At 38.5% G+C, this 12,465-nt stretch overlaps 3 protein-coding genes across 13 annotated transcripts in view; 1 reads left to right on the forward strand and 2 right to left on the reverse strand.

Annotated features, from left to right (window-relative positions):
* The window catches only part of LOC111001032 (disintegrin and metalloproteinase domain-containing protein 11), a 338,822-nt gene extending 330,873 nt beyond the window's left edge, over positions 1–7,949 (forward strand). For 3 of the 9 annotated variants that reach the window (XM_045629101.1, XM_045629099.1, XM_045629102.1), the window contains exons 22-29: positions 1,090–1,239; positions 1,509–1,520; positions 1,939–2,013; positions 2,268–2,326; positions 2,494–2,702; positions 2,972–3,324; positions 3,923–4,168; positions 4,643–7,949. In XM_045629101.1, coding sequence (XP_045485057.1) covers positions 1,090–1,239; positions 1,509–1,520; positions 1,939–2,013; positions 2,268–2,326; positions 2,494–2,702; positions 2,972–3,324; positions 3,923–4,168; positions 4,643–4,781 — 1,243 coding nt within the window. In that variant the 3' untranslated portion in view covers positions 4,782–7,949. The remainder of the gene's footprint in view (positions 1–1,089; positions 1,240–1,508; positions 1,521–1,938; positions 2,014–2,267; positions 2,327–2,493; positions 2,703–2,971; positions 3,325–3,922; positions 4,169–4,642) is intronic. The other 6 variants (XM_045629100.1, XM_045629103.1, XM_045629106.1 and 3 more) reach the window with 5 other exon arrangements.
* A 193-nt stretch (positions 7,950–8,142) lies between these two features.
* LOC111001033 (dynein axonemal assembly factor 3 homolog) lies at positions 8,143–9,634 on the reverse strand. Its single transcript, XM_022270700.2, has one exon. It carries the CDS (start codon positions 9,529–9,531, stop codon positions 8,149–8,151), a length of 1,383 nt encoding a protein of 460 aa, XP_022126392.2. The 5' UTR covers positions 9,532–9,634; the 3' UTR covers positions 8,143–8,148.
* A 949-nt stretch (positions 9,635–10,583) lies between these two features.
* Positions 10,584–12,465, reverse strand: part of LOC111001031 — a 29,660-nt gene continuing 27,778 nt past the window's right edge. For 2 of the 3 annotated variants that reach the window (XM_045629108.1, XM_045629109.1), the window contains one exon: positions 10,585–12,356. In XM_045629108.1, the coding sequence (XP_045485064.1) occupies positions 11,196–12,356 (1,161 nt within the window). In that variant the 3' untranslated portion in view covers positions 10,585–11,195. Of the gene's footprint in view, positions 12,357–12,465 lie in introns of all 3 variants that reach the window. The other variant, XM_045629110.1, reaches the window with a different exon arrangement.

Consider the following 12,465-nt stretch of genomic DNA (forward strand, 5'->3'; position numbering starts at 1 on the left):
GGTCGTAGAACTAGTTGCGGGTGGCGCGGCCTGACTGCGTTTGATCTGGCGTTCTGTGCGGCGGCCGCCTGCTGCATGCCGACCGGGCTTTCCTCGTTGTATTCGAGTGACACCTCGACTCAAACCCTTAAGATTCTGGGCTCTTGGATGTATGCATTGGCTTATGTGAACTTGTGACTCGTTTTCGTTTCCTTTCTTGGTCGGAGCGAGTCGCCGGGCGCCGCAGACAGTCACCCGGCGACCCCGCATCTACATCTTCCTACATCTCCATTAGAACTATCGGCTCTACGTAATTTTATTTGATTTGTTATTTTCCATTCATGTAGTGTCATGATCCTAAGTACAGGAAGATTTAGATAGCTACTCTGATTTCACCAATCATTCACTGCCACTAAAGTCTAAAATCTTTTGCACGAACAGCGAATGTGCGATGCACGAATTCTTCTTTCAAGCAGCTGTCTATTTAGTTAGAAACGCCTAATGTTGTATTTAAGAAAGATATCGTTTCCTTAGAACTTATACAACACAAAAACTATCTCACTGATCAAAATTTCATTATATTTCATACAAATTAGTATTATTTGAAATGAGTTTTAATGAAGCGAATCTAATCACTTAAGTTAAGATCGATCTATTGATTATGTTTCACATAACATTAATTCCCATGAGGAATGAAACGAAAAGATAAAATTATTCTAAAATTATTGATCTAAAATCGAATTATAATATCCAAAAGCGCCAGTCTTTTAACAGTCTGTATTTATAAACTGCCAAATAAAAGTAATGTGCTTATTATTGCTGAATATAAAAAATATCTGGTGTTGAATGAAAGCTACCAATATCAGATATATCGTAAAACTTTTTATGACAATAATATGTAATTCTTAATTTGGTGCTTTTAAAATGCGCTTGCCATTGTTAACTTTCGTTCACACATACATTTGCCAATCGGAAACGAAAACATCGTTTTCAAAATTGATCCCTTAAATATACTAGAGGTGTTCTCGATTCCGTCACGATTAAACGACTCGATGTTGTAAACGTAATCGATTGATCTGAGTGTGCGTTCCCACGCCACGCCTGCACCAGGAAAAAGAGTACGCTGCCGAAATACGACCCTCCGTATGTCAAGAAACCCATCGCTAAGAGCTTCGCGGGCGGATCCACTACCTCCAACAACTCGCAAGAGGACATCTCCATGGAGACCGGGAAGATACATTCATTCAACAACACGTTTAGGTGTGTACCACAACTTTTCTATTGCCTCTCCCTTCTTACTGTCACACTTCTCCCGACTACAATACTTTCACTATCAACCTATAGATCTATTGAAATAGTTTTATAAATAATTAACCTATTACAAAAGATGTATGTGCTTTTGAAGGATTTGGCATTTCTAAAGTTAATTTGTAATTCTCTGAAGCACATCACATTACTATTTTATCCTGTTATGTATTCCCCTACTAAAACTCTGTTTCCTCTTCTAATCGGATCTGGTGATCAAACAGAAACCTCCTAAGGTATGTCGATGCTTGGCGGTTGTTTCGCCTCACCGCTCTATTTTTTTATTTAGACAATTATCGCTTTTATTACACTCGCCTAACAGCAACTCGGCTTCTGGTGTCCACGATGTGGGGTGACGTAGACCAACCGAACTCACAGTACGCGCCCAGACACGCTTTTTGGTCTTACTTACACTAAATAGATTTGTGCTGTATCTGATTGGCAGTAACTTGCACTAAAGTTCTTTTGAGCAAGTTTTTTAGAAGTACGTAGTTCGTAGTATGAAAACGCTAGAAAAGTGCGATTGGTAAGCAGTAATTCAGCAATTTGGTATTTAGGCAAAATATAGTTATGAATGCAATTTCATACATTGATACGAAAATTGACAACCCTAAAATTTCTCCGTCACCTGAACAATTTTTCCAAATTTCTCAGCCGTGGCGACTCGCAGCGCGTTATCTTCAGACAGGGCAATCACATGTCTGGGGCTGGTGGCGCTGGCCGTTATCCGTGAGTTGCCATTGAACCAGTCTATTAATCTGTTATCTTGATGTTGCCTTACAGAGGAAATATTTATACATTATGAGGTTTCTTTCCCTTTAGCATTAGCGAATAATGAGTGATATTAGAAAATAGCAATAGCGAACACTCTTTCCTCACATAGTCAGAACACTAGTGCCATATGCATGCGCAAAACCCATTTTTGCTGTTGTATTTTTTATAACTTTAGGTCGTTATAGTAATACATATATTATTACCTTCAGAGACCACAATAAGATGAAGCGCGTCCATTCAGGAAGTGAAGATGACCCAACACATTCAGGTAACTAAAAACTGTTTATTTCTTTGAGAATTTTACCAAGTGCATATAAAAATCATTATGTTATAACTTTTACCAAACATTTTATCAGCTAATCAACATATGAACAAAAACTTTAATTAAATTAATAAATACGGACTTTACATTGATTTTAAAAAAATGCGTTTCAGGTGAAGAAGATATTGCATTTATTGATGTGACACCTGGTAATATGTCAAAGCTGCCAGAGAAAGGTATTCTTAAGAAGCACGGCTATGGAGCTATAGATGGTAAAGATAAATGGGGAGACGACTCACAATCTGAACATCTGGAGGCAGGTTCTCAGTCAGACGGCCAGGAACCAGCTGGAGCTGTTGCTGATATGGAATATAAGTTTAAGGTATGAGTTCAATTTCCTTTAAAACTTTTTTTTGCAAGAATAAGTCTGTATTTTACCAAAAACGTTCCAAGAATTACTTAAACTGTGGGTAATGGAAAATAATTGTTGGTCCGAAAAAGCCTATTCTAATTTTCAGAATTATCATATATTCACTCATTTATTCTTGATTAATACAACATTAGCCATTGCTTTCTCTCGAAATATATGATCCGCCATTAAAACATCATAAGCTCTAACAAGTTTTACAATGGATTTAACTGATGTTTCAGGATTTGAATGGCTACCACGAGAATATAATTGAAGCATTAAAAACTGCAGCAGCTCAACGTGCATCTGGTGCCTCGGGATCGGGAGAACTTCATGCTTTACAGGACTTCGAATACAACAGGGAGAGGGCACCTAGTGCTGAAAGGATACATGAGACAGAGTTTAGAAGACAGAGAGGTGAAGAGGAGGAAGATGACCAGCGACCTTGCGGACCTTATCGCATCAGAAACTTGGAAGACCTCATCCGGCAATTGGAACACCACTCCAGTCGGCACATGAGTCCCTCTGGTTCCGAGGACATCAGGATGTCAGAGACTGAAGCTGATAGACATTATAGGGTTGATGATGTGGCACCGTGAGTATTATTTTTAATAGTAATCTATCTGTTGAATTTTATTGTTTTATTTTCTTTTGGAAGCCTGTACTAGATCAACACATTTCAAAGTCCATAATTTCATAGGCTTTATTTTCGTATTCATTTTTCATTTAAGCAAAACATAAAGCTTTCATATTAAGCTTATAGCAGCGAGCTTCGGAAGTCGTCAAATTCTTTTTTTCTTATCTCAGAACTTTTATTTAAATAAATACAGATATTTTCCGTGACTTTCTTGTTGATAAAAACAAAATCGTATTACACTAAACTAAATCATTGATTTTATTACAGTGTAAACATTATATTAGTTTGTTAGAATTGGTAACAAAAGTATTTACTATATTCTTAACGTAATAATTTTAATTTAATAATTAGAGAATGAAAACAAATTTAAAAAGTTTGGCGTCTGTGGCCGTGTAATTATCAGACACATATATATTGGTTATAAAATCTCGTAGATTTAGTTCGTTTGGGATTACAATTTAAAACCGCAAAAACTGTTACTTTAAATGGGGATTTAAAGTCTTTACTATCATATATATCGGTTATAATTCCAACAAATTTTATCGGCGTATTGAAGGCGGTCGGCCGACAGTCGATGCCGTGGTCGTCCTCCGCCGGGCGAGGAAGAGACGCGCTTTAGCTACAGAGGCTTTCGGGGCAGCGGGCGGCACCACTCAGGCATATTCGCTGCGCCCGCGCCGGGCTTGCTTCCGCATGGGCACGCCCCACATACGCACTCGACGCACCGCGTCCCACCCGACGATGACGCTCTCTACGAGACTGCTGACGCTGAACGACTCCGGGACGCACCCGATAGCGAAAGGTACGCTTTCTCGTCCTCCCCTTGAAACTTGGTAAGAGCTGGTAGTTAGCTGCAATATTCGGGCAAACTATTACGTAATATTATTTATAATTAAACACTAGATCAATTTCAACATTAACGTCACAAACTTTATTAATCATGTTTCACTTATCATTTTTTATATAATAATGCTCTTCATTAAAACGGGCTCCGAAGTCTTATTATAAATTCAAAGTTGCGTTTTGTTAATTTTTTTCAGTTGCAAAATTTTACATATTTTAATTCATTTGATTTCTTCCTTTAGATTCGAAAATGTTATATTTACAAACCTAATCAGTTTCATGTTATGCCCTCAACTGTAACTCGTAGCAAATCATATAAACACCGTCTACATATAGTCTCATTTCCACGCGGTCAAATTGGCTAGAAGAGACTCTGGAGCCCGTCCGGCGCCACAGAGCGCGCTCTCCGTTCCTGTTCTCTATCATTTTCTAGTGATGAATTTATTCAAGCTCAACAACAGTTAGCCCGGTGGGCGAGTGAAGAGACGGTAGCGGCGCGGGATTACTTCCCATCGCCAGTCGGCAGCTCGGCCAGCGACCGCCCCGCCGCATTTCCGGAGTACACCCACTGACCCCGCACTATCGACACCGCTAGCTTAGGACGCACATAGTGAATGCGCATGTGAATACGTATTAATCGTTAGATCGTCAAATGTACATATATCATAAAGTGCACGTTATGATATGACTGAAATATTTAGTTTAGCGTTACGCCACGAGCGTGCCCCGCGGCGGCGTCGTTCGTGGAGCGATGTTATGTTCGTTTTGAATCGATACGCTTTATGTCTAACGCGCCGCGCGCGACGCCACCGCGGCCGAGTGTTTGTCTAGTGTAAGTGACTAATTGTTCGATGGATGTAGCTGTAAGTGCGGTGCCGAGGTCCCTCTCGCGTCGAGCTCGGCACTTGTGAAGACGGGCTCAACGATCCGCTACTTAGATAGGCGTTTAACAAATTACATAAATACACAAGCGAAGCTTTAACGTGTCATGAGTTAGTTGGATTGATAAGGTTGAAGCGCGACGCGAGCTCGGCGACGTAGATCCGTGAGTTGTTTGGTTCGTCGTAGCACGAAGGCGGGCACCCGTCCCCGGAGAGTCAGTCAGTCGCTATCATACCGCATCACCTCTCCGACAAACAGCCCACTTCGCGAGGTTTACTTATTGACACTGGATATATCGAATGTCTATTTCGTTTCGGATTCTCAAAGGCGTCAACGTCACTCTAGCAATTAGTTTGAAATTCAGAGATCTTGCGACACCATGCACTATAAAGTTTTTGTATCTAGTCTATTGCGTACACATGTTCTAAATAGGTTACGTTAATGTGAATAAAGGTTATTTCGGATTTTATCAGAACGTATATTGTACCTGTATATGTATATTATAATTGTATCTATTAAATTTAACACGAATTTACCCAAACTTGTGGAAGATGTTGAAGTACACATACTGACGAAACGTCATGACTCGCAGCGTTTTTTACTAGAAACGCGAAATAGATTAGTTCTAGGTATTTAAACGCATAAATCAAATATTACCAATGGAAGTTATAGTTCGATTGTAGTTTAATGTGTCAAATGAGTCTCGGTGCTTCGTCAGGGATGGTCCCTATATGTTATAGTTTTCTGTTTTAATTTATTGTGACAATTTAGGGCGTTATCGTTTCATTCGCGTTTGCGCTAGGTTAGGTGGCTTGCCACGTTGTAACTAGTAGTTAATTAAAGTAAAATCAATGAATAGACATCAACAATTCGTTTAACTTCAATGTGGACGAATCGTCGTCTGTGCGGCTTTTTTTATAACTATGACGATGTGCTGCATTCCCGTTTCGAGCTCAAAACACATCTTCAGTGGATTAAAAAAGCTGTACTGACGTATTTCGTTAAATATACAAACGATGTTGAGCCTAAGGGTCTCGATTTTAAGTAATTAATCTTATAGGTAATGGTTATAATGTGTAAGTCTAAATAGTAAAATATTAATTCGTACAGGGTAGTCATAAATTCAATACTCTGTGACTGGGCGTGGCACTCGCTAAGACTAAGATAAAACTTGATATCGAGTGAAATTTAAATTGCATCAAATATATACATCTCTATGTCTGCATTTATCAATGAATATCTATCACTTTCGCGCATTTAATAAAGCGTATTGTCGACACGTCGCGCCCAGTCGGCGTCGCGTGCGCGAATCATTTGAAACATCCGTGCGTGCGGTCGAGACCTAAGACGGTAAATACGGGTATAGTTTATTACGATACCAATATTACTTCTTACTCTGCGGTTATGCATTAAGTCCAAAACACTGCCAGAGCCAGTGAGGTAATTAATAAGTATCACGTAATTATTTGTAGGCATGAAAAATTTTGGTAAGACGCTCAATTTCCAGTTGTGTGTATGTAATTTTAAACCGTTGTCGTATAATTTAAATAGTAATTGATGTGTATAAGAAAAGTAGATAACACTTACCCTAGGTAGGAAAAAAAACAACAGTTTATATTGGTTGTACGATAACTATGTGTATAGAAAATTCAATCAGAGAACCAGTTACTTAAAGTTCAGTTATAAAGAATTTAGCTAATGTATTCATCGTTTCGTTCTACAGCGGAGAAATACAATTAAAATTAGAAAGAAGGGGAACTCGTAATTTTGCACACTACACAAATATAAGGCACTGCTTCTGACAATCAAATTTTCTGGTAAATTTATTGATTAATTTTTCTACGGTCAATTATCTCCATGCCGGCATTTTTTTTAAATTTTTAAATGCTACCAGTTTTTTTATTCGCTTACTATGAAGTCGTTCTCATGTTTTATTTTATGAAAGTACAGGTTTTTAGCAGTGACAGTCTTAATATCGTGTTAGATGTCTGTCTACCATTATAATCCTCTGTATATTATCTGTACTGTACGTTCTATCGTGTGTAGTCTGTGTGACCGACCGCACTCGCGTGTCGCGCGGGCCTAAAACGTCAATTTGCGGACGCCGTTTACCGCCATTGCTCACGGTAGTGAACCGGGCCTCTACGGATTCACATAATTGTCTGTTCCATTATTTCGTAAGCGTAGGTTATGAATGTTTGGATGTACGCACATAATGTTGTATTCTCAAGTATTTCTATCTACACCACGAGGTTGAAGTTGTCTGTAAATTGTTGTATGAACAACGTAAGATGTAGAATAAATGTAAGTCTTTTAACATCGGAATATGTTCTTAGTTAAATTCAGGTGTAAATTAAATACTCAATTAAAACACACTTTATTCACCGCGCAATAATTTGGTTGTGCTTTTGTTTCGCTCAAGTTTACTAGATAGTAAAAAATCTTATTATAATGTTATATGTTTTTATAGTTTGATGAACAAAGCTTTAATCTAGTTTATTATGAAACATACAATGTCTTTTAAACAGCGGTCTGTGAAGTTATTATATGTTAATAATTGTAACATTTATGCTAAAAATAACTATAAAGTTGAACTTTAGGTTTGTCTAATGTAGCGGATAACGTAAGTTAATATATGAAAAGGTTAAGTGAATCCGTGGAATCTCCACTACTAACTGATCATGAATTTTATTAATAAGTGATATTATGTATTATAAAATACGAATTTTAAACGAAAAACGTTGAATCGTTATGATTTTCCTTTTTATTTCGTCCTTGTAAATATATTTGCTATATTATTTAATAAATGAATGTAACATAATATTATTAATGACCGAAAATAGATGAATACAAATTTTTGAAGTTGTATTATTTACCCTTGTGTTACTTAATACTTTATTACTGATTAATACCTAAAAATGAGCGCAGATAGAGCTACATTTGAAAAATATATAGATGTATTACATTTATCAAATATTGGAGATCAAATAATGAATAATGTGAGAGATATTACTTAGTTTATTAAACACTACAAATAAAACATCAGTTTAAATTACATTAAAGTGATATATCAGTGCTCTCACTTTTTCTCCTTATAACAAATTTGGCAAAATCATCTTTTTCCGGATTAAAACTTGTAATTTTATCGCATTGCGCTGTCGTAGCCGCTTGTTGAATTAGCTCTCCGTATGACTTTACATCATCTCGCTTCAACCCAACCATATACTTGCGAGACTCCATCAGCACTACAGCATCATCACGAGCCATCGACCATACACTAGGCTTCAAACGGGAGAGCATGTTATGGCCAACGAACACACCATGAAACAGTCCCTGAAAGTGCGGCTTGTGCGGGTAGTGTTCCAACGCAGACAGCGATAGAAAATGAACTTTACCAAAATCCACATCGATATACGTGTCGCGATCCTCTCGCAAAATCAACGGAGCTTCATGACCACTCTCAGAAATCTTCGCGTCAAGTTGACTCAACCTCACCATGCCCAGGTTCTGTTGATTATCCAAGTTAAACGCATTTACATCAAACGCCTGTCGATTCTCCAACTCATAAAACATCCTCAATAAATTACGTTCGGAAATATCTGTGGCGCGTTTGTAGTTAACGCCATGAGTCGATTTCAACATGTCTTTGTCTTCACAGTCTAGTCCATACGCCAAGTACGGTGAGCTCACCATATCTCCCAGATATCCCCTGTGTAAGTATCTATCACCGCATTTGTAAACGCCTGCAGCAAAACTTACGTTCGGTCTGCAAACTTCCGTCTCTAACCAAGTGTAAGCAATCCCATGCTCTCTAAAGTGCTTATATTCCTGGAAACAAATTTGGCTGGCAATCTCTTTTACACGCATGTGATAGTCCCAATCGAAAACTCCTGATCTATTGTCGTACCTTACGCCGAGGCTATGACGTAGACGGTGCTCCCAAAGTTCACAGGCGTTAAATTGGTTTGTGTTACCTGTGGTCCAGAAGTTGAAAAGATTCTCCATATAATCGCGTTCTCGGTACTTCATCTGGTCTATAGACACGGAAGGTACAAGACAGCTCATGTATTCTGGGTTAGTGATCATTTCAACCAATTGGCGAGATTTCCCGCTTAGATACCGGGAGGTTGTTGGTCGAAGTAAGAGATTGCCGTAAACTTCGAGGAAGCGTCTCGTTTTCTCCAGCAAGCCGCATCGTGTCGTTCGTTCCAAGGCCAAGGAAAGAAGAAGCAGTTGACGTGCAATAAGTTCAGGACAACCATCCACAACGAACAGATTCATGTACCTTCTCTTGTGTCGGTACGCTTGCGCCAGTGTTTTGATGAGGTGTCTCGCATCGCAGCCTCCGATGACGAGAAAATTAAGTTCATATGCATTTCTGTCGCCGTGCTTAATATACTCCTGCTGCAGGTCCAATGCAGGGCTAATTCCCCAGTACATTTTACGTGCTCTTCACTACACTCTTGCCACAGAAATGGCTACAAAATCAGCCTACAATGACAATGTTATAGCTCTATAAACAATATGGTAGTGAAGCGTTATTGTAAATAGGGCGTTGCTAAGCGACGGGCTATTCTTGTTGAGGTTTACAATATAGATCTTGTAGGTTTCCTTGAATACGTTATACACGTATTAGACAAGAAAGTGATAATTTAGTGAAGGATGCAGACAATTTTACTGATTAATTTATATAAAATTTAAAGTTATAAATAAACAACTACGTGGAACCAACCATTGAAGTATTTCAGAACCAATACTTAATATATATAATAATAGACTTACGGCCTTTCAAGAAAACAGCGTACTAGTTGTCAAAAAGTCGACAACGAAAGTACGTAGATTGGCCCATGGACATGTATCGCAAGTGCGAGGCTTCTGGTAATGTAATGTCCATGGGCGGCGGTACCCCCTGCCAGTTTACCTCCTGTTACATAACAAACGAAAATATCGATCAATTGAATTAATTATTTAAAACATACCCAAACTCAAAATTCAAATGATTTATTTCAATGAGACCTATTACATAGGCGCTTTTATCAAAATTACAAGTAAAAATATTTAAAAAAAAGCTCTAGTTGCTGCTAAAATGTAGTTTTACATGGAGAAGGATGGGCAAGAAACTCGATATTTACTCATATAAAATAATTTTTACAGTATTTTGTGTACATTGATTTGGGAATTATATGTGACGACGTAGAACAAATCTAGTGGAGTGGTTAAAGAGTGCGTGTCTCAATCCTTAGCTTCATAACTTTGTTATGCTCGTAAAGATTTCTTTTTTTTGACTAGCTTGGCAAGTAATGTAAATATAGTAAGGAAACTTTACTTGTAGTCCAAACAGCATCTCTGGCGTAGAAATCTGATCACCTACTTGTCTATGACAAAAAGATATCAAAGAAATAGATGCAATCAGGTCAAAGGCCCTAACGATCAACTGATTTCTTATTGTCTTATTGATTATCATGTAGAGTTTCATAAAAAGAGTTTTTTGTATATCATATTATTTTATTGCAAGTGGTCTTCAAAATGCATTAACAATAAATTATGTCTTAAAAATATTTTACACGTACAAGTCAAAAATTATTTGGTTTAACATTTCTACCACATAGCCTCTAGATATTTTGTAATTTATAAGCTAGATTATTTACAAAAGTTTAAGGTTATATAAAAATATATATAGGAAATGGTAAAACGCCATCTACACCTAACCACTAATGGAACATTTCATCTTAATAATTACAACATATTTTAAAAGATATTTGTTATAAATATTATATTATACTAACCCTTCGAGAATAAATAAGGCAGAACACTAATTACAAAAACAGCGGCGGACGGAATTTTCCAAGGCAAGACATCGGTCGTAATAAAGCAATTATTGCGACTAATACTTATAAGTCATTACAAAACCAATTATGGGTAACACAATAAAATTGAGATTGTGAATTAAATTCATATTTCCAGAAATGTTACCGCCACTGTTAAAAGACTAGAAGAATCGAGCAGTCTCACCACACTTAGAGCTGGCGAAACTAATGTTATATTTGGAAGGAATCATAGCTGCCCAAGTACCAGCCCCTCTTGGGCGGTATTCGCGACTTTCGTCAAGAGAACCGCGAGTCATCTGGAGTGGACAGAGATTTCGGCTTCGAGACCTTGGTTTCAATAGTCGTATTTGTATTTGGCCTCCATCCCGTACTTCTGTTTGAGTAAGAAGACGAGGTGACAGGAACCTTGCGAGTCTGTTTTATCTTTAACTTGTTCAACCACAAATCACGCGTCTTTTTATTACCCACCACAAAGAAAATAAACAATATAAAACCTTGATACGACGCAGTCAACGTAAACAAATACGCAGAAACGATATTCGATGCAAAGAGACCGAAGATCCAAGGTAACCCGAACAAAAACACTAATAAACAACTGACGGAAGCGCACCGCAACGCTTCATTGGTGTCGCCGTGCCGTTGGATTCTTCTCGATGCGAACACAGAGCGGACTATCAAGATAAATAGCGTCCAGTTCACAAAGATCACTGCACAGATCGGTGCGTAGACTGTCACCCACAAACTCACACCGGAAGGATAGCAGAAGGCACCGGTGGGAGTCTTCTCTTCAAAACGCCCAGCGTATGAGTGCGGGGCAACTGAAAGAAGGATCCCGACGATGGCACAAGGTAAACCCCAAGAGAACACGGACGCTCGCAATAATTTGTGAGAGGCGTCCCTAGTGAAGACGAGAACTAGGCGTCGGTATGACAGAACGGCTGCTACTAGCATCCAACAGAAGGATGCCAGCACAGAGTAATGTAAAGCGACACCTATCAGCATACAGGGAATGTTATAAGTACTGAAACGGGCAAAAACCACGACAATGAATGTCAGCGCCATGAGGAATATTGCAATGCAGAGTTGGAGCCAAATTTTGTTGCTGAAGTCCCGTCTCCAGGAGCGGAACATGATGGCGGTCACTGCGACTAAAGACAACCCGAACAAAGAGACGCAACATCCGATAACGGTGATCATTTCTAGAATGTTCTCGTGACGTTCGCTGAAAACTTCTTTCGGTATGAGAATTTCCGCAAAGTGAGTCAGATGTGTGCAGCGGCAGGTATCCAAAACTCCATTTCCCGTGGAAGGTATGAAGGTGCAGCCGTCTTGAGACCAGGACCCAGATCCATCATCAAGGAAATTCCAATAACCGCAAGTTCGGCTTTGGTTTCTGCTTATATTTGACGAAATTGGACTGAGATGAATGTCGATAACCTGCAAAGAATGTTAGATAATGAAATGAAATTGTTTGAAAATTTTATTCTATCTATCTTTCTACGTGCGTTTTAAAATTCGCTCGAACGGTGAAGGAAAACATCGTGAG

This window comes from Pieris rapae, chromosome 8, assembly GCF_905147795.1.
Source record: "Pieris rapae chromosome 8, ilPieRapa1.1, whole genome shotgun sequence".
NCBI classification, from domain to species: domain Eukaryota; kingdom Metazoa; phylum Arthropoda; class Insecta; order Lepidoptera; family Pieridae; genus Pieris; species Pieris rapae.